Here is a 22,754-nt window from a genome sequence, read left to right on the forward strand (position 1 = left end):
AGTGGCTTGCATGAAGGATAGCATACGGGGTAAATTAGTCTAGTTAAAGATTAAATTCATATTCTGGATTTCTCCTGTCTTGTCTTTCCCCTTCCTCCTACTGCTAAAAAGCAAATCTTAAAACTACTGCTGACCTTCTAAGAATTCAGCCTGATAAGCTATCAAATCAYCAAACAATAGCTTTAGAAATTACACCAGCTGTCTGTCTGATCACAGTTCCAGTACCCAAGATGATTGGACAGCCTGTATGTTAACAAGGGACAGATGAAGAAAAGGGGGGTTAGCGAATACAAGAGTAGCAACTGATGATGAAAATATTAAAGTTACAATCAGGGTTGCACTTTAGTAGATTTTTTTTTAGAAGCTTTTACAGAACATAAAACAGTTGAGCTTGAAGAGAGACAGAATAGCTGATAAAGCCTAAATACTTCAAATGTGTTTGCTATTCCTATCTTTACAGATTTAACTTCTATACAGCAACAATGAAAATCTTATAAGAGCTTTGTACAAATAACTGAGCTAGAATACTAAATAATAGTAGGTATAATTTATTCCCAGTGCGGGCCTTCCTCTAGTAGCTTAACTTGCAGTGTTTAGTGTGGTAAGCAAGGCATTCACTTTTTCACACTCCTAAAGGACTACCACATAGACAAAAAGCTATTATGTATCTCACTACTTTGTGTTGTGAGCAGTAGGTTCACTACTTTGTTTTCAAAGTAAGCAGATCACCAGCTGAGTAAAACATGATGTGTTTTTTTCATATTCTCTTTTTCTTGTCTAAAAAAAAAAAAAAAAAACACAGGTTCACTTAATGTAACACTGGAAAGCAGTCCTATCTCAGTGATAAACTGAGTCTGCAAATATTTATTTGAAACACTTGTTTCAAGACATCTAAAACAATCACATAGCCATTTGCACGATCTGTGGTCACAGGACCTAAGCAGTAGAATTCAGTTTGTCAAATGCATTTCTATATGCAAGTTATCAAGTAAATGTCTTTTATACTAAGCACTTTTATTTTTCCTGAGAAACGTCTTAAGTTTGCACAAGAAAAGCAGTTAATGGTACTAGCTTCCCTAAATAGAAAAGACCTCCGCTGAACTTCTCTGAATTCCAGACAACTTTAAAAAGCAAGATACTGCCATATTCTGCCAAAGCAAGCAGTGTTTCAGTATAATATCAAATTATCAAAATAAGTACAAATTAGTCATATTTTAATAAAAAATAACAAGACTTAAAATAATAAAAATGATACTAAAAAATAGAAGTGMAAAATTAACATTACTTCATAAGCTTTTAAAATTGCATACATCATAAACACTGTTAGCCAAGTTAATTGAAAGGCAGGTCACAATTTAGTAATCAGCGAAGTGTAGTTTCATCTTCAAAAGGTCAGTTCTCAGAGTTAGAATGTAAAGAAAATAGTAGTTTACAGAAACAAGTACCCTCTATTTGAAGGAAAGATCAAGAAATTAATTGGCAGTTTGACTTCTCTCTTAGAACGCATTCTCTTTTCAACCAATTCAGTGCACTGTTATCCACCCTTGTTCAGAGATGACAATTGCCTCAGTTTTCAAGGCAAGATGTCCAAAGACCACACACTCATCCTCTGAATTTAACAGAAACCTGAATGTGCAGAATTCCTCAAGACACTGACTGCTTTTGCAAGGTACTCTCTAAATATACTGATTTTCAAAGGCTGTAATCTCCAAACTATGACATTGTAGTCAAAGAATATTAAAAAAATGTACTTTATTAATAAAGTGCAYATCTGAGCACATTTTTTCCATGTATCTTTAACATCTTTTACAATCATGCTTTTATTTATTGGTCAGAAAAGCACACCAAAAAGACTTCAAGTGCAAGGGTATCCTTCCACCTCAGAGGAAAGGCATAAAAGCCTAACTGAAAAGCCAGAAGTCAAAACGCTCAAGCTGTTCAGCGGCTTTAACAGCCACCACAACAGATTTATCGATGTATCTCACTGAACTCATTCTGGCTGATGACAGTTCTAGTTGAAAATCCCAGGATCAACATAAGGGTATGCAAGAAACTCCCCCAGTTTATTGCCTTCTGCATCATAATGAAGCATTCGAAAACAAACATCACAGAAGAAACAAGGATCCTCTGGTGCCAGACTGTCTTTGTTGGTTACCCACCTGTAGGTTACAAAATACAGATGATTTCCATGGAAGTCTAACACATACATGACAAACATGTCAACATTTTATTCAAAGCTGGGGATGAGAACAATAAACATCAGTTACAAAATTATACAGACCAGTTCCTTGTAGGTTGCATACCTTCCACCCTAGGCATATAGCTTCTTCCAAAACTCCACACCCAGTTTGTGTCAGTCCCAGCTACTATCTGACACTCCTTACAACAGTATTTCCTGGAGAATTCCTCAARCCTGCCTAGCTGGTATAGTGAGTAACTAAAAAGAATTGTTTACAGGAGCTCCTGTCCACCTTGTGGCAATTTAAGTCATAAAAGATAAATCTGTTTACTCTTAAAAAAAGAGCCTTTGATACAGAGTAGATTTGCAACTGTCCCAAACTACTCTGAACAAGAATCCCTCCCATTTGGAGGGAAATAGGAAGGGCCTGGATAATGCAGGCAAGACAAGAAGATTGCTGCACACTCAAGCAAACAGTGAAATTAACGCAAACACAGCTGCCAGCACAAAGATGGCCTGTCCTGTCACTGAGCAATTTATGGTAGCACTTAGAGGCCCTGACAGCTCAAGGCCTCTAGTGATTAAAGGTGCTAACTGCACATATKAGAACATGCAGGACAGCCAGTCAAAGTAGCTCTGGCTATCCATGGTTTAGCATCTCCCCACATAAGCTTAGTGCTTAATCCTGGTTTTAATTTAATGCATTTACATCACCTCTGGTAATGCCTTCCTCATTCTATCTTCCCCCTACATTGACCCTTTGGCTCCACCTCCCCTTATGGCCAAATGCCTCACAGATTATAGCCACTTGTGAAGGTGTAGTGACAATGCCTGCAGAAGTTCTGGCGAGAAGTCARTGACTGGCAGAGTATGTGGCAGCACGCCCAGCTTGTGAAACTACACACTCACCAAATTCCCCTCAGGGCCAGGTGTGCACTCTCTGTTTTGGCAACAACACCTAGCTGTTTCCTGGGCAGTAACTGCTCAAGGTTGGCACAGCCAAGATAAGGAAATGGTTAAGGGGTCCTTATAAACAAGGAGCAGAGTTCTGCCTAGGCACCTGACCYGTGCAAGCTATGCCTCCAGCAGCCKCCCACTGGTGACCCCTCCTCACAGATCCCAATCTCTGTGATGTGCACAGGAGGAGACAAAATAACCCAACTGACATGTAAGTGGATGGATGTCCCCACTATCCAGCAAGTTAATCCTTGCAACCCACTCAGCAACCAGGCAGTTTCAGGTCTAGAGGGTGTGCTGTGTGGGTGCAGGATCCGGTTAAATCTGAACAGTCAGACAGGGAAATGACTGCTGATGGGCCAGGAGACATCTACCTGGTACCAGTCAAAGCGAAACTGTCCCAGTYTATATCCCTTCTAGGAGACTCTCACCCAGAAAACCAAGACATGATGAATACACTGAGTGAAGCCACARCATTGCTGCTTTCCATCCCAGTCTTGTACGCTGATAGCACTCAGGACACCGATGGAACCATGGTGAGCGCATCAAACACAACTTCCACAAGATAAAGAGCCTACTTCAAGTATTACATGACGTAAAGTCCAAAGAATTTGTGTAGGACAAGCTCTAACAGTAACCGTTGTCATGGCTGTCAAATTTAGGACTATGGCAAAAACGCCTGGTCCTAGGCTGATTAGTTCTGTATGCATACATGTTATAATTTACTATATACATATACATATATATATACATATACATACATATACATGTATATGTATATATCTCTTACAATGATTTAGTTGCCCGCACACCTTAATTGTTAGTTTAGTACCAGAAAGGCATGTCTGAACATTGTACACACACTGATGGCACTGATACCACATCTCTTTCAGTCATGGTGAAGTGTACTGAGAATGCCTGCAGAATATCTGGCAAGGAGTCAGTGACTGGCAGAATATGTACCTAGCATGTCCAGTGTGTGAAACTACGCACTAACCAAATCCCCATTAGGGCCAGGTGTGCACACTCCATTTTGGCAACAACATCTAGCTGCTTCCCAGGCAGTAGCTACTCAAGGTAGGCACACCTGAGACAAGGAAATGGTTCTGGTAGATTTAAGGGGTCCTTACGAACAAGGAGTGGAGTCCTGCTACGGCATCTGACCTGTGCATCCAAGCCGCGCCTCCAACAGCGTCCCATTGGCAACCCCTCCTCATGGTTCCCACAGCTCCCCATGCAGCTTGTAGTGCAAGTCCATTATTAAACCCACCCTGTTTAACTCCTTATGAACCTTGAGTTTCTTTCTCCATTGGTATCCAACCTACTCTTGCCCACCTTGTGGTCAAAGAAGGCATCCTAGGGGCTCTGCTAAAAACACCAGGATGAGYTCCCACCATGATGGCAGCTGGTTCTTTGCCCAATTCTAGGGATAGTGGCCAAACAAGTAAGGTAACAGAGCACAACTGCTCTGTCAAACTGAGGCAGAATACAAGCTGCTCTGCAGGAAAAAGGGCAGCAGGTGCTTTTGGAAATAAATCATCTAGAATTCTGTGAAATTGAAGAGCCTAGAACTCCCTGAGCCCACAGAACTCCCTGAGAGTGATTTCTACTGTGTCTGATGATGGGCTTTCTCAYGTCTATATAACTAGCATTAAATATCAGAAGGAGTACCAAGTTCATATTCTGTTTTTTTAACTGCAGAAAATCTGTGCAGCACAAAGTTCCTTCAAGCTGCATAGCCCAGAGTCTTCATGCAGAGGTCACGAATTTCTGCTAAGGGAGTGGGGGAAAGCTACAAGCATTCTTCTAACATAACACAGTAAAATCCAGAGATTTTAAGTTGCACAGATCCAAACTTCTCTCTGCAGATACACTGGATTTCATGAAAGCTCTGTAAAGCTTCTGGCAAAGGAATTTGAATTATGTATCCTGTCAGAAGGGAAAATGCAGCATTTTTTCCTAGTAGTAAAATTGTCAAAAGYAAGCAACTGATCAAGAACCTAGCTCTATGTACGCAGAAAGAATCCAGTTCTTTCAATCTTTCTAAATCATCTCACAGTGAATACTTCTGGTAAGAGGCCTTTTCCAGGGCTGGGAGATGACAACCTGCCTGAAGATCTGATATTTAGATCAAGTTAAGATAGTATTCTGGTATATAAGAATTGTTAGGTAAAAATTATTTACATAGCACATCATAAATATAAACAGGGCTTTGATTTTTTTAAGAAAAGTTAGTAGAGCCTTCTAGAAAGATTTCTTGAAGAAGACACCTTAAAAGGATGGAGAATGTAGCATACCTGGCTGTATACATTTTGCACACAAAACATTTTCTGGTACATAACCAGTGTTTCTTGATTAGCAAGGGATAGAGGTTTCTGTCCAGGCAGTCATCATGATGAATAAGCCTTAGGGAAAAAAAGACACARTAACAACCAGCCACATTTGAACTGATCTGAACACAAGCATGGACACTGAGAATAAAGGCATGATTTAGATCCTAGTGCAAACTATGATGAGAGTGAGGAGACTTCTGTTTTAGGCATTCAAATAAGACAGAATTCAGAGCACTTAAAGTTTAAAGCTTATGTCTCTTATACACAAACTAAGAGACACACAAACATCACTAGGGAAATGTTTAGAGGCTCTTAATCTGGAGATCATCTACTTATGACACATACGACTTTTTTGGATTGCATGCCTCTACATATGTACTATGAAGTACAGTTTATGAACAATGCTTAGATATATCAGGCTTCTGGAAACAGAAAATAATTTGCCTCCCACTAAACACAGTCACAGTCATGYTACCCACCATACTCTGAGCAGACAATGAGTACAGCACACGCAATAAAAATAATCAGCACTAACTGTTGATGTGGTTGCCACCTCACAGCTATTACCTCCTCTTTCTCTTCCTTACCTATCCAGCTCAGCCCACTATTTCCATTCTTCTGTTCTATTCTTGCTTGCCACTGCTTGGCACAAACTCCAAACTAACAAGTGCAGCTGATTCTAGCCAGAGGTGCTGTCAACACTGTGCTCCTGAGTGCTCCGGAATTAGTATGCAGATATGCCACAAGTTTGCTTTACATACAAAGTGCTCTTCACCTTGAGTGCCATTCTCCTCAAACTGCAGTCATGCCATGCTAGTTAGAAAGCAATGTTTTTATACAGAACAATATATACAAATATATATATACATATATACACACACACATGCACGCACATACACACACACATGTATATAAAAAAGTATGGGGGAGAATAATCTTCAGGTTACTCTAACAAATATTCAACACAACATCTGAAGAAGGCTTGCTTTCAACTACTAGAGGACTCCCAAAAAGCGACAACTTGCCTTATATCTGTGATGATGATGATGTGCTCACAGTTCCCTTGGTGGCAGAAAAGATACGGAAAGCCAATTCTGAAGGACAAATCATTAAATGTGTAGTCTTCCATCTTAGCAGACTGAAGATTTCCATAGCCTCTGTCATGAGATTCTGACCACTCAATAACTGTTCTGAAAATAAAAAAGTCATCAATGTAGCAAAGCCGGAAACTGCAAAGGTACAGAAAAGGAAGGCGACTTTCCATGCATTTTAGGGAACCTGCAAAACTCTTCACTGGAATATAGTCACAAGACTGAAATCAAAGCAGTTCCCAACAGTTCATAATACTATGAAATAATTTCGTAGTAAGACCACAACMCCACAGAACTGTGCACTGTCTGCAGACATCTGTTTCTAAAGCCACAGCAGGCAGCCTTCTGAAGAGTTTGTCTTAAACATACACCTAATTGCACAATTTAGATTTCCAAAATTTAGGAATGAAGGGGCAGTGGTCATTGTTGCAACTATTTCTCTTCCTTCCAATACATCCACATATAAAAGACCTGCACTTCTACAACATTTGCAAATCTCTCTACTACAAGATGGGCAGTTCTATAAGCMTATGTTTTAACAGTCTTTTCCATGAGGATCATCACGCTCACGAACAGAAAGAGGAAGAGCAAAATAATTAATTTCTCTGAAGTCATACACCAAGTCCAGTAAAACAAGAACTGAGTCCAAACATATGCCTCTTCCATACCACCTGTTATAACACCTTGATCATCTAAGTTTCACTAAAATGCCAGAAAGCCCACAGTTCCTTAGAATAAAGTATTTAATGCTTAAATAGATAGTTCTTAGGCTCAAGTAGTGTGAGCTATAGTTCAAAATAAAAGAAATCTGAAACTCTCCTCAACATCCTTTCAGATTTCTTTTCCTCAACAGTCAAGAGACTCCTTACTCACTTTAGCATGAAGACATTTGATATAGACTGAGCAAAATAATAGCCCATACACAGCAAAGGCTTGTTGTCTTCCTACTTCTTCTTTTGCCTCACAGGCAAATTTTTTGGTGATCATCACAACTAGAGATGGCATTTAAAAAGCCAATACAGACTGGCAATTGTCAATGTCTTCCCCTTTGCTGCCTCCTGTAACAGCAGAGTAAAACGGGAAACAAACACCGCCTTCTTCCTTTCAGAAGGGAAGTGGATAAAAAAAGCAAATAAAGTTAAATATCTATTTAAAAATCCATTTAACATAAGCAAGTAGCATATAAAGTCCATTCTAACTTCATATACTAGATTTTTCCTATCCTAAAAAACACCGCAAAACATTTAAAATGGTTCATTTTTCCTTCCTGAAACGGTTTCTCTTGTCAATGTATATACCATACCTGCTCAGATCTCTGCACTCAGGGTATCTTTTATCATTATAAAAGACACCTTCAAAATAAAAGAAGGCAGATTTGTAGAGATCCTGAGAGAAAAAGGAAGAGAGAATAAGTGAAGTATGCACTAGCGTTACAATAGATTAAACACTCAAAGCATTACAAAAACACAAACACAATGTGCATTATAAGTATCTAAATTACATAAAAATGCTTCATTCTATAGGTTTCTAAGCTCTGCATTGAATTTAGATGCTGATGTCACAACAAGGCTTATGCAGTTGCTGACTATGGAGTCACTCCGCTGATGTTACATTTAACATTTAAGCCAATACAGGTTTTATTAGTTTTCTCATTACTATCCCCATCTTAGCATTTACAGATTTCTGTCAAAACATAAAACAAGAACACAAGCTTTGCTAAAAAACACCATGTGCTAGGATGACATGGAACTCTCAAAATCCAGTCCCGTTCCTGCCCACCCACACCCTCCCACCAATGAATACCACCCGGGAGCAAGTCCCTAGTCATATCCATGTAAATAAGACAGACATAAAATTTCATTAGGTTGAATCATCCTTCTTCTACAGTCTTAGAAAGAAATCTCATCCTCCTTCAAAATGCACCCCTAGTTACATAAACGCATGCAGACAGTCTGCTTGTACCAGTATTTTCTCTATCAAAAATAATTAGCATTTTATGGCACCAGCAGTGCCAGGACTCACTGGATTCAGAATCATCTCAGGAAATGAAGCTAACCCTTTTTAGCCTCCTACACACATGTAATAAATCCTGCAGCAGGACCACCTGTTTAATCTGTCATAATAATCATRTATTTAAAAATTAGGTTCCAAAGCACCTGCAACCTCATAAAATAAATGAGGGGGAAAAAAATCCCACTGAGACCACAAAACCAAGCATCATTCTGTTCATCTATCTATACTGCTTGCATACATGCATACTTTCAGAGATTTGTCCTCTTTTTTAGAAAACTAAAAATTAGAGACAAATTGTATTTTTACAAAATATTAACTATATGTAGTTTTGGAACTTAAAAACAGCTACACAACAGCAGGAAGTGGAACAGACTAACATGACATACATATAGCCAGAAGACAGAAAACATTTAAATACTTATACAATTTAACTTAAAAAAAAAAAAAGTCACTGTTTTGTTGCTGTTGTCAAAAGTTTTATACAAAGAAGTGACTTGAGGAGAGAGAAAAAGACCAGGAAAGGCTGTGCTTTTTTATATCCATGTTATTTTTACTTTTAAGTTGTGTTTTTCCAGGTAAACTGGTTTGGTTCATTCTATAATTTTCTAAAGACTCAGGCCAGATTACAGAGTATGTTATCAAGCTGAACACAATCCCCATACAGGGCTTAGTGGCTAGACGGTTAATAGTTAGAAGAGGCAGCAAACAGCCTTGTGCAGTGGAACTTGAAGCAGGCAGATGCCTCAGATCACAAATCCAAAGCAAGCAAGAGTCCAATTACTTTATTGCATTTTGCTGGAGAAGAATAATAGTAAAAAAAAATAGTAACTTCTGTCACAAGAGTGATATAGCCACCATGCAAGTCGATCCTGGCCTGGGGAAAAGGACAAGTTGCCTTGCACAGCATTCTTTACTGGAAGTAATTGGAGGTTTAAGGACACTGAATCCATCTGGAACTATTTCAGAGTGGAATACTTCTGTACAGACCGTTGCTTAGACATTCTGCATATACTACATATACATGCAGATCTAACATATAAAAGTGATGCTAAAATACACTGCATACATGTACAGTTGAACTGTTAAAAAACAGTTACAAAATATAAATTTTCCAGTATTTTCAATAGCACTTTGAAAAACCAGGAGCACTGTTTACCTTCTGCCAAAAAAAAAATTACCTGTTACTACATACTAACACCCAGATGTTGCACAAAACCCTTTTAAAACCTGTGTTTTCTTCAAATATATGAAAAATACTTGAATGAACCTTTCATTTGTAGACCTCAAGAACATTTTGACCAAGTATCTTCCAGGTGTGCATGTAACCCAGATATTGACAGGATTACCTAACAAAATGGGTGGACTCAAGTTCTACAACCTTCTGTCTGATTACAGTATGTACAAGCTGATGCATAAGTGAAGGTTGCTATTAAGTAAGAACAGAAAAGGTAGAGAAAGAACAGATGACAGACAATGGAACATGAATTATTTTACAGGCTGGATACTGAGGTATCAACAGACTAAACAGAATCAAACATGAAAACTATGGCCAACTGGGTACTCAAGTCCCAAACCAATTTTATTCCTCATTAATACAGAATGAATGTCAATTTGTATGAGGGCATCCTATTCAAGTTTTAACTCTAAGGTGTTAAAAGACAGGAAATGCAGACACTGGGACCACAGATGGAATCCATAACTGGAGAGGATTTGCACAAAGGCATAGTGGTAGGAATGTGTTTTGGATTGAGATGATTTGTTCAGGCCCTGCATTGTCACCCTCCCTGGTTCTCTATAAAGCCTAAAGACTGCTACACTCTGGCAACTCTTTATCAACTTTTGGGGATCACACAGTTCCTAGTTAGTGAGTGCTTTAAAGTTTCTCTAAACTTCAGAAGATAGCAGTCTGTCATAGTGAACAGAAGGTCACAGGAGGCACTATTATACACTTCCTGGGAATTTCAGTTAGATCTTTCCTGATGAATGCTGGCCAGAAGTATGGCTCAGAGACATTTCTTGCTGTCAACCTTGAATTATCCTTCAGTCTGTGAGTAAGGATCACCCACTACATTTCTCCAGGGAACCCCAGTAGCAGTACCTCTGCATAAAAGATCCATGACCCTTGCAGAGAAGCAAAGGCTGACAAAACATAGGAGTAGTAGGAATAGAAGAAGTTAAACCTATTTACACCAATAAAATCAAAAAAAGCCTCTCTTACYCTCTCTATATCAGTTAACAAGCTATCTGCTTATGACATCTCTAGAGTTACAGCTCTAACCTGAGAGCAAAAACATCGTCCTTTTGTATAGCCTGTATACTCCAAGTGCACTTGAAGAGAAGTCAGGGCTGAGACCAACAGGTAACCTGCATACATAGCAAGTTGTCCTGTGAGTTGTAAATTCACAATCATGGTTGATGCAAACTACTGGAATTAATGCACACTGCTCATCATCAACTCTTGATGGCAGGTCAGACATGGTGGTATTCATTTACTTTGGGAAAGTTACCTGTGTCACAAAGCTAAATCTCAATCCTGTTTTTCATGACTCAAATATCTCCTCTGCATGACAAGGAAGATTTGAGCCTCTAAATTCAGAACTAATCAACTACTGTTTGACCAGATAGCTGTAGCAAGTTTTGTTCATATTCTTCCATTCACTTCTGCACAAGTGAAAAGACTAGTATTTGGGATGTCTTTCTGTTTTCTTAAACAAGAAAGCTTTGTTTTTTCAAAAGACACATTTAATTAGAATGTGTCTTTTTCATGGATCCTTTCTGTGCACCCAAAAAGCAAGTGGTTGGAGCAGAGGAAAATAATCTTCATTCCTATGCTTGCTCAGCATCCACTTGCAAACACAAAAGTAGGTAAGTTAAGTGAGATGGTGAACCTTTGGATTTCTATTTCTCTGACATTTTAGAATATACTCCAATGAAAAGTCAGTCCACAGGCACACATCTATACATGAGCTTACTGCTACTAGTATTACTGTCCAATGGTAGCAGCTGACATGCCATCAGGAATGCACAAAATAGGCAAGCTTGGCAAGGCCACCAGGAAGTAGTTAGTTTTGCTGTAACTCACAATCAAAATCAATCCATCTAAATTTAGTGCAGAAAAGAAATCTTCCCTCCCTCTCTCTTTTATGTTCTCAAAGTTCTCTACACACACAGGACTTTCCAAGTAGAAGCTTTTACCTTGCTGATGTGCTCTGGTGCTTGATCTGGCTGATTGCTGAACTCACCACCTATTTGGAGGTCACTGACACAGGAAACAGAGTCTCTCAGCTCGGTGAGCTTCTGACTGCCCAGTACAAGGACTGTCTGATACGGCTTGTGATCTTTATGCTACAAAGAAAACAGCATATTAGCTTCAAATAAGGAAAAAAAAATTCTTCAGCATCAGAGCTGCTCTTTAGTGACCACTTGGGGTTATTAGYAGTACCACAAGGCTCATCACCTCCCCATGCAAGATATAAAATAAATCTTGCCTCAACCYTTCTTAAGGCTGCAGATAATTAGTGCTCTCTTGAAGCCCCAAAACTACATTCCCCACAAGAAAGTGCAGAAAAGATAGGAAGCTTGAGCAAACTTATTTCAAAAGCAGAAAGAGTACTTTATTTTTCATTTGTTATACATTCTGAACCTTTTGTGAAATCAAGTAACTGATGAGTAATTATTATAAGAATTTTTTTCTGTAGACCACTACCAGATAAAGAAAGCCCGACATGACCTTGAGAAGTTACCACAGTCTAAAGGTTTACCTTGTGTAATACCACACTCCCTAAGCGGTCTCACTGATTTTAGCTGCTTGGTCATTATCTGCATATGGAAACCTGCACGTCATTATGAGAGTTTGGAAAAGGCATCAGAATACAATGTAGAAAATTCAGTACCAACCTTCTGAAATATGACAGGATAGAAGATATTCAGAGTCAAAAGCAGTTCTCCCTCCTCAACTAGATCTTCTGGATTGTCTGGTCTCTTTCCAATTGCATGAGACTCCTGGAAAAATAAAGATACGCATACATATTATATTGGCAACTGCTGATACATTTTTCTCTAACACATATATTTTCTTCTAAAGCTTTTGTTTCTACTTTGTTTTGAGCAAAGCAAAGTTTAGATGCATTTTTGATTGCTGGAGTTGAGTCCTGTGCAACGTGCTCCAGGTGACCTGCTTGAGTAGGAGTGTTGGACTAGATGATCTCCAGAGGTCCATTCCAACCTCAACCATTCTGTGTTTCTGTGATTCAAGATAAAAGTTTCAGAAACTGTCCTAATTTTAACTCTTTTTCAAATCTCTGTTAGTGTAGCCTTCTGAATTAACAACAGGCTAGTTTTTCCAAGATAGGGAGTTGAGAAACTGCTGTAATTACTTCATTCCTCAGCTCTGGAGTTAACTGAGATATTTCCAGGAWTTAGAGACATTTAACCACTCCTCTGCCCCGGTGGAACCCAAATGCCATTGATTCTACCACTTCTCTTAGAAGCTTCCTTTGGATCCTTTGACATCAAAAGGGGGATAACAACTTTCAGCTTAAGAAAGACTGACTTAKAAATCTGCCATAGGGTGTGGTTAACAAAAGTCAATGTAACACTGTCTCTTATTAAGGAAGCCGAACATAGCTGGTGGTATCAGTTTCTCCAAAATCTAAATCCCAAATACAGCACTGCCCTGCCATACAGCTAGATTTTTGAGAAGAACTGAAAGCATTTCCATCCTACTCTGTTTAAGGCATAGCTCCAACTGTGAAGAYGAGAGAGGCCACTTTTCTGTGGCTCAGTTTCCTCTTACTTAAACAAACCAAGAGAGAATGCTCGTTCCAGAAACACTTCACAAGCAGTCTTCAAACTTATTAACAGAAGTGTGTACTGCTGTTTGGTGTCGGTGCAGAAATACAGGTACTCTATCCTTTTGTATCCCTTTCCTAATGTGAACAAATTCCAAACTCATATTGGTTACTGTTTACATCCTATGTCAGATAGCGTAGCCACAACCATCTCTCGTACACAAACCATTTACACATGATGGCTTAGATTCCAAAACAGAACTCGAGCAGCAAAGACACTAAGCATTTTGTCTAGTCCCACAGTACATTCATGTGATACTCAGTACACTGGATCCCCTATACACTACTCTAGTACCAAACAAGTAAGARTAATCGTACAGTAGCAACAGGCTGGAGATTTTCCTTACTACATTTGGCACTAACAGACTGCAAGAGAAGAGTTTCTGTCTCTACAATGTTACAGTATGGATTACCTTTCTATATAGTCTCTCTAATCTTTAGTTGTTACCTGCAAACTCACAGTCTACATAAACAACATACAGATTCACMGGAAAGAGAGGGGGAAAAAAAAGAAGCAACCAGAAGTTGGATTTTGCCTGTGCTGAGTTATCGTGAGATCCTATCAGCTGACAGAGAATCTTACCATCTCATAAGCAAGTGTTTCTTGTCTGCAAGCCCGATCCACAATTATGGTTTCTTCTCGCCTCTCTAGTGCCTTCTTTCTAATTCTGATGTGGAAGAACATAGGAAAAAATTTCATGAATAGCTTTATTCACTAACAGCTAATCTCTAGGCAGATTTTCAAACACTACAGAAGCTATTACTGTATCTTTTTCAAAGAGCAGAAATTCTGGCAGTCTTGGTATGACAGATTATGTTGTGATGCTCTTCTCCGACTCTAATAAAACATGGTGATATGAAGACCAGCTTTTGGATTCCTCTTCCCACCTCTTCAAAGGCTCACCCAAATTAGTGGGCAGTCTTACAACAGTTGTCCAGAAAAACAATAAAATCTCATGTGAGCAGGCTCTCTTGGAAAAACTATTTTACTACCTACGAGGAAGCTGTTTCAACTATTCCTCCCACTTTAGAGGAATTCAATTCATGTTCAAGTACAAAACAAGATGAAAAAAATAACTTTCTCAATCCTAACGCACAGATACCTTTCTGGCACAGATACTTTTTTCTGTTATAGAAACCAGAGTATCATTTCTGGGGGGGGGGAGGGGGAGGAGAGGGGGAGAGTACCATACATAGAATACTTACCACAAAACATACATTTAATCGCTGTATACTGAACTCACTTTAATTTCCAGGACAAGCCCTTTAACCCTGGGACCTTCCTGGAAGTTTCCAATATCAACAAAACTAATGTCAGTCATAACATTAGCACGAACTTCTTTGCATTAGTATTACACAAACTGAAATTCAAGGACAATAAAAGTCTGAATTGGTCAAGTATGAGTTTACAGCTCATGAAGTGACAAAACTGTAACACATATGGCTCAACCTATGGAAATGCACAAGTAAAATTAATGAATTCCATTAAGAAAAGGGGCAGATAACAGAGATACAAAACTGCAATTTGAACACTGATACTTTGGAAGTCACAGTGTGACTTTCTGCCACTAGAAATAAGAGCTTACAGATTTATCCCACAAGATTTTGGGTGAATCTCCTTTACACCCCCATGTGGAGTTCCCCTCAGTATGCAGGCATGCTCTAAATTTAGGTGCTATTTCAGAAGCATCTAGCACCAGAACTCCTCAGGTCTTTCCGTAAGTAACAACCACTTCAGTGAAACACTTCAACACAAACTGTACTCTGTATTTATTACTAAAACATTCCTAAGTAATGAAGGCTAACAGAAAGCTAATACCAATTATCCTATCAGGAGATGATGTTTCTGCAGTTAGAATATTTCTGGAAACTGCTTCAGAAAGCACACAATTACCTGGAAGATGAACATGTGATCAGCCATGCTTCTGCTGTTACGTGGGTTTGTTTTTAAATCAGGATTTTGTTAGGGTACCATAACGACATACCGAAGAGTTAGTAGACTGCTGTTGTCAGGAATCACTTCCGGGTCCTTTTCTTCATCAGAAGGCATCAACATATCAACACTAGAATAGTAACAAAATGTCTATTGAACATTTTTGCATAATTACTTCATAATTAAAATCAGTAACATAGAAGGAGTAAAGACAAGAAAACACGAACAAAGAAGATAAATATCTTATATTCCCTATATCAGGGCAAAAGGATATTGTGGTTGCTAAGATAAAGAACCAGAAGCCAGAGTGCCCTGGAGTTTATATCTGGCTCTTCCAAGGACTGGGCAAGCTTTATCTCTACTTTGCATTCTGCATTCTGTCTTCCAAGCATAGCTTCTTACAAATGTGTAAAAAGCCCAGTTCAGAACATGTGACAYTTTCCATATTCTAGAAACATCACTTGGCTTTTTCAACTATTACTCACCTACCGCAAATTTCTGATGATACATGGGAGAATAGATTCAACTATGAAGCAATCATTAACCTTAATGATCTGTTTAGCAAAGCTAACACCCCTTCTGGTGCAAACATAGCATACTGAGCATAGGCAAAGCCTACATAAACATAGTGTTCACACATGGAGTCACTGCTGTGTTATGGTAATAATTTACACTGTATTTCTTCAAGTGAGAATAAGACAAAGCTTACACCAAAGTGACAGGACTACCCTTCCTTGTACCCTTTTTCCCATCCTCAGATCTTTTTCCTCCATGTTGTTCATGCGTCTGCAGAGAACTCAACTGATGCAGACTATATTAACTATATTTTTATAAATTAACTATAACTTTTTTGCTTCAGTGTAAATCACTAAACAATGTAGGAAGGATGAACAGAACAATTGCTTTTAGCTGCAGCAATGACCTAAACTTATGATATCAACACCAGGTTTTTGTAACATAAGCGAGGATTCAATTTCTTATAAAAATGCCATGAAAACGAATCCTGTGAGACACCGTAACTGTCCCCTCCATATTTTTAATACTATAAAGTTCTCATAAGCCATTTCAGAAATGATTGAATGCCAAGACTGCCATAAGGCTGATACTGTTGTAACAGTATCTGTTAYCTTTTTACTCAGAAATATACAAGGTTTAAGACAGTAGTCACTCTGTATTAGTAAGAAAAGAACTTTGTCTATCTAACTTACAAATTGTCAATAAAATATTATCTAGGGTATAAATAATATAGAGGGTAGAGGGTATCAACCACTTCAAATCAGACTTGGCCTGTCTCCTATTTGCTCGCAAAGTATATAAAGGAAATGCTTATAGCATTAAGTCAGTGTCCAGTTTGAAACCCAAGAAACTCTTATGCAAACCCATCTCTAAATATGGACAAACTAACCACTGGCAATACTCAGGAAGTAAAGTTTTAGAGAGTACCATCTATTCTTAATATAATTTATAACCTTATAAGATGCTAATGAAAAAGAAAATAATTATGTCCTTCACATCAACAATATTGAGTAATAGTATCACTGCAGTAATGAATAAGCCTTCAAAGTAAAACTGCATAGGAATATACAGTAATTGATATCAGCTGATTCCAGACTTCTCATTTGACAAATAGCAGAAGTCAGACACAAYTCTGGTTCTGGACAGATAACCTAGTTCTCATGACCCAGTACAGTCACTTTTTATTTAAGATGCCTCAGATTTGCTATTGTTTCAGTATTTTCTTACCATTCAGCAGTACAAAAAGAGTTTTAAGTTTCCTCTCTTAGAATTTAACTCCAAATGGGAAAACCTTCTTTTAAAGCTTGTGAGAAAAGCAGAGTCATCATTCAGATGCACCTTTTTAAAAGCAGCTGTGTGGCAATTAGTTACAATCTCTTATAAAAATAATTAACTTTATCCTTAGATTCCCACTTAAGGAAGTAAAGGCAGAGACAACTGAACCCTGAATCAAGTGCAGACTGAACTGATGCTGAGGAATAGTGATTTAATTAACAGACTGGAGAGGAGCATGAGAACAGAGAACAAGCGGCAAACTCTTAGATGTGGCTGTTCTCCTCCACTCCATGTAGATTTGTGATAYGAACTGTTCATCTATTTAAGTAATGTATAGCCCCTGCTGGGTAACACAACTCATATGGGTAACATAACTCACAACACACACTGTTCTGTGGCCAATTAAAAAAAAATAAAATAGAATTTATCTCCCACCAGCTCACTCAGACTTGTTTACCKAAGTCTTCCTGCACATGAGTCAATGTTCCCATTCAGCAGCCTTAGTCACTTAAGACCTAACATTTTGCAGACATCTCTGCACATTCTTCAAATAAGAGGTAGGTTTTCTGCAGGATCTGAAAATGCCTATTACTTCCTCTTATGAAGTKTCACCTCATCAGAGGTGACAGTCTCCAGTTTCCCTTTATGCATAGGTGTAATGTCCGTACTCACTGTACTCTCCTTCCCACATAACACTACCCCAAAACATGCCAGGCACCTCTGGCTGTGCTATCTGCACGGTGCCCACTGCGCTCCTCCTTTACAGTTCCCCTGTGAGCAGCTCCACACAGACACAGCATAAAAGAGAAGGCAGGCTAGTTGCTTCCTCACTTTCCTTACAAGGACAAAACTGTAGCTAGAACAAGTAGAACCTAGAACTGGATTACTGAGAAGCCCCATGAACCCTAGAGAGGCCAGACATAGATATTTCCCACCCTGGAAAGTCAGAAACTCTCCATTTCTAAAGGAATGATACACAGCCTTTTGCATATCTAATAATTTACAACCTGCCTTATCACAACACATGCTCTGAAGCCTTAGAAGGCTTTGCTGTATGGCCCTTTCCACAGACTATAGTAGAGTTCCTCCAGAGTAACTTCAGTGAGGTCAACTGAACCACACCACTAACATTTGGTCTATGGTCCTGTGGTTTTCCAAATGAAAAGTACATGCCAATCCCTTCTGAAAAGAAGGCTAAGCATTGGTGTCATATGCCTAACACATAAACTATGTGATACAAAATTTGCAATCAGGCATAACTCGCTCCTGACAACCACAAGTATGAGATGCCATGGTGACCCCACAGAGAATATACTTAGGGAAACAGGACAAAGAACATCCCATTAATAACTACCAGTGCACTCARTTATGGGAGAGAGAAAAACATGGCCAAAGACAGTAGCCAAAGTATTTCATGGACACTAAGGTGAACTGTAGGAAAGTGATRAGGAACAATATTTGCAGGTTTCACTTGAGAAACAAATGGAAATAGTTACATGGAACTGGTGTCCCTTAGGAAGATACTTTAAGAAGATTAGGAATAAAAAGTCTAAAGGCAAATCTGTGGAAATTTGGACATGGAAATAAACCTCAACTGAAGCATTTAATCACCGTGACTTTACTTTTTGTAGAATACTTTGGCAACCCAATCAGCCTTCTCAGTTTTAGAAATTTACCTAAAAGATGCTTCAATATTTTGCCCGATGCTTCCCCGGTAAACAGATACAATGTTTATACTACCCTTCATATTGCATATATTTTAAGGGCAGTACTTTCATCACCTTTGAGACACTAATACTGCAAGATGCTAAATACTAATACGTTAAGACGCTAATGCTAGCTTAATGCAGCTTTATAACACATCCCTAGAGATATTTACAACTACCCCTTCTAATAAAGCAAGAAGGTGAACTAGGGCTGAAGTGGAATAAGGTACATATAAACCTCACCTCCCTTGACCTACCTAAAATCCACACTGATCTGAGTCTAAGCCTGTCGTACATGTACACAACAAATCACACAGAAGGTGAAACAGAATAACAAGCAAACAGAACAGCATTCTTATCAGTTCAGATCCAAATAAGCGAACATGGAACTTTTCTTAATTTCTCTGCATTGTTTAGTCTTCACAGAAGAAAAAAAAAAAAGAAACCAGTGTCTCAACCACAGCCTATTGGGATGTACAGCAAGCTAAACATTACTCCATTTCTTTTCATCAGAAAATCCTTAACCATCAAGAATACTTAAATGTGTATTATGTCACATATATTCTAAACAAGACCTTCTATGGATATTAAAAAATGTAATCCTGATTTTATGAAAGATTCCTATAACCCATTGACATTTGTTTTTTTAAAAATACATGTAGGGGGATATCCTCACTGTCCCATCTCTCTTCTACCTAGAGGAAAACTGCTTAACTTCCAAGAACAGTAGTTCACAGTCAAAAAAAAATAGTTTTCACATCCAGGATATCCTCACTTCAGTGCATAGAAACTATATTCAGGCCACTATTAAATGTGACCCAGATACTCCATTGAACAGAGRTAACAGTATTGTCATCTCTTTGCATAGGAGAAATACAAACAGCACAGAGCAGACAAGTGAAAGTGATTAGAGGTAGTGATTTGAGGCCAGTCCATGTAAGGAAAGACTCAAGAGACTAGGACTATTTAATTTGAAAAGCAAAAGCACATGGAGATTAGGGATTGCTGCCTGCACAGGGGAAAGGTCACATCAGGATGTGCAGATTTATCTTCATTCTCCTGCAAAGCCAGTAGGCAGCTGCCAGATGACCCGTCCATTCCCCCAAATGGATCATCTGTCTTTTTTTCCTTCCCCAGATCTTTTCACTACAYAGTATCACTTTCCACAATATACTGGGCAGCAAGTGCATACAGTGTAGCAGTCACAGATGCAAAGAAGCTGAAGAGAAAGCAGAATGATAGAAGTGAAGAATAAACAAAGCACAGAAAAATCAGACCAWCATTCAAGCAAAAATAGCAGTAGACAGGATCAAGCAACAGCATTTTGGAAGACAGCCAGCTAYAGCACAGGAGCAATCACAGACTACAACTACCCTGCGAAACATAGAATAATTCCCACAGTCACTGCCACATCAGAATAACTGCACCTTCTTTAATGTAAACAGCAACCTCTGCTTTTAGTAAGCCTAGTAATGGTGTGTGTGTGTGTGTGGGGTGGGGGGGAATGCAACCCACACACCACGATCCCAGTCACCAGCACTTTGATAGCTGATGACTGGTTTAGTTAAGCTAGCATTAGAAGTAAGAATACTGGCATTTTTTTTCCTCCAGACATAATTCAGTAAGTGGTGATTTCTTCTCACCTTAAAAGTGCCTCTGAAAGTCTCAATTTGTGAATGCCTTACCAAGCTCTCACCATTAGACAAAAAATTCTCCCACAAGTGTATTTGGCTGCACTCAGAGCTCTTGGGCTCTTATTCCTACTTTTACTTGTTTCTTGCTTTTTGTTAAAGCAATACCTATTCTGATCTCTCTGTCTCTCTCTCTCCCTCTGTCTCCCCTCTTCTCCTGAGGCATCATTATCATTTAAAYAAACAATTATCAGATGAACTTTTTCCAGGTAGTGACTTTACTAACTGCAGCTAGTGACTTACTAAGTTCATTAACTTTATTATTACTGGCTTTAGCATCATTCATATTGCTACAATACAATTGGCTGTATAATTATCTCCATCATTTGGGTTACAGCACTGAAAATATTTAGGACGTACCCACTGTGTAACACCTGCGTTTCTTTGTAGCTATCACACATGCAGGCCATTGAAGGAAAACTGAAGGACAGCTCAATGTACAGCACAACTCTGCCTACTTCATGGAGTTTTTCCTTCTGACATCACATCTGAGATTATTCAGTATGTTAAGGTGAACAAATTTCATCTTACATTTGAAAGAATGAGTAAATAYTTCGGTGTCTTTGAGAGGACTATAACTGAGGGACAGAATGTGCCCAAAGCTATACAGACAGCAGCTGAAGTCTGACATGCCTTTCTTATCAATGAACTACAGACAAATCACCAACTGTGACACTTTCTGTAGGATTTTCTGGGTGAAATTTGGCTTTTCATGCTGGCTGAGTAAGATGAGATGATTCTAACTGCTAATCTGACCTGAAAGCCTAAAGCTTTTCTGCTTTAGCTTGTTAGCTCCTGCTGCTTTAGTCCCTGGATGGTTCCGTGCTTTCCTTGATACTAGCTTGCATTCCCTGGTCTGGAAAGACWAGCAAGATGCGCGCAAAACAGGAAAACGATTTACCTTTCCTAGCCCTAGTCCTAGCCCTAACTAGGGAGCGGCGGGAAGCAGCACTGCGCCCATGAATAACGACTATTACAGCTTTGAGGTAATCGCCGGCCTTGCCAGACAGAAGCAGCAAAGGACCCAGAGAGGCCAAAGCGTCACCGTCCGCAGCCAGTGAACCGCGTTCCGGAGTCCCGTTTACGCCGGACGCAGAAGCACACACATCGGCCGCCGCAGGGCGCAGAGGGGGCTGGGTGCAGGGAAGCGCCCACCTGCACACGGCCCGCAGCTCGGCCTCCGTCTCCGCCGCGCAGCCCAGCTCCGCCGCCGCCGCCAGCTCCGCCCCCGCCTCCGCCGCCAGCGAGAGGTCGGGCGGGCCCAGATGCTGCCGCCAGCAGCGGCCCAGAGCGCCCACGCGGAACACGCGCGTGTACAGCTCCGCCACCTCGTAGTCGGGCACCGTGTCCGCTCCCGCCGCCCCGCTGCCGCCCGACATGGCAGCCGCCGCCGTCGCCGAACCCGCGCGCGCGCGGCGCCCTGGGAGCTGTAGTCCGCCGCGGGCGGCCGTTAACGGCCGCCGCCGAGCCCGCGCGCGCGGCGCCCTGGGAGCTGTAGTCCGCCGCGGGCGGCCGTTAGTGGCCGCCGCGAGTGTGTCGCGGCCGCTCGCTGCCAGGCGCCTCGGCGCGAGCAGCGGAGCGCTGGTGGCTCTCGGGCGTGTGGGGGGTGAACGGCTGATTGGCGCGTACGGCCGCCATGGGCAGGGCGTAGGGATAAGCTGGTGTTTCTGAAGGCTGGAATCAGTAGTTGCTGTTTACTTAGCAGAATGAGTGGCCTCGGTGTGCTGTGTCCTTTCCAGGCAGTGCTAACTGCAGAGCTTCTGGTCTGCACAAGGTAAAACACAGAATCATAGAATCAGTAAGGTTGGAAGGGACCTCTGGAGATCACCTAGAACCCGCCCCCCCCCCGCTCCAGCAGGGTCACCTACAGCATATTAGACAGGATCGTCTCCAGGTGTGTTTTGAATATCTCCAAAGAAGGAGACTCCACAACCTCTCTGGGCAACCTATGCTAGTGCTCTGTCACTCTCACAGTGAAGTTCTTCCTTATGTTCAGGTGGAACCTCCTGTGGTTCAGTTTGTACCTGTTGTCTCTTGTCCTGTCGCATGGCACCACTGCAAAGAGTCTGACCCCATCCCCTTGACACCCTCCCTTCAGATACTTACACACATTGATAAGATCCCCTCCCAGCCTTCTCTTCTGCAGGCTAGAACACTGTCAGTGCTGGGTGATGGGAGGGGAAAATATGGAAAGATGTTTTTGGCCAGAA

At 40.2% G+C, this 22,754-nt stretch overlaps 1 protein-coding gene across 2 annotated transcripts; it reads right to left on the reverse strand.

The window, feature by feature from the left end:
- Positions 1 to 1,735: 1,735 nt before the first annotated feature.
- SNAPC3 (small nuclear RNA activating complex polypeptide 3) lies at positions 1,736 to 21,940 on the reverse strand. Of its 2 annotated transcripts, XM_085326239.1 has the most exons (9): positions 21,700 to 21,940; positions 15,409 to 15,486; positions 14,007 to 14,091; positions 12,471 to 12,575; positions 11,769 to 11,918; positions 7,864 to 7,946; positions 6,495 to 6,659; positions 5,434 to 5,541; positions 1,736 to 2,159 (listed from the first exon to the last, which is right to left on the reverse strand). In XM_085326239.1, exons 1-9 carry the CDS (start codon positions 21,921 to 21,923, stop codon positions 2,012 to 2,014), a joined length of 1,146 nt encoding a protein of 381 aa, XP_085182365.1. In that variant the 5' UTR covers positions 21,924 to 21,940; the 3' UTR covers positions 1,736 to 2,011. The 2 variants fall into 2 exon arrangements, with proteins under 2 accessions (XP_085182365.1, XP_085182366.1); XM_085326240.1 differs by lacking the exon at positions 5,434 to 5,541.
- Positions 21,941 to 22,754: the final 814 nt, after the last annotated feature.

This window comes from Rhea americana, unplaced genomic scaffold (assembly GCF_003343005.1).
Source record: "Rhea americana isolate MKP2758 unplaced genomic scaffold, rheAme1 scaffold_129, whole genome shotgun sequence".
NCBI lineage: Eukaryota > Metazoa > Chordata > Aves > Rheiformes > Rheidae > Rhea > Rhea americana.

What these genes read in the sequence shown, in the direction of transcription:
- SNAPC3 (XM_085326239.1), bottom strand. Translation starts at nt 21,923, where the DNA reads ATGTCGGGCGGCAGCGGGGCGGCGGGAGCGGACACGGTGCCCGACTAC. An exon ending in AAACACTTGCTTATGAGATG is followed by an intron (nt 12,576 to 14,006) that starts GTAAGATTCTCT and finishes TTATTTTTCCAG; the next exon opens with GAGTCTCATGCAATTGGAAA. An exon ending in GAGTGCAGAGATCTGAGCAG is followed by an intron (nt 6,660 to 7,863) that starts GTATGGTATATA and finishes TTTTATTTTCAG; the next exon opens with AACAGTTATTGAGTGGTCAG.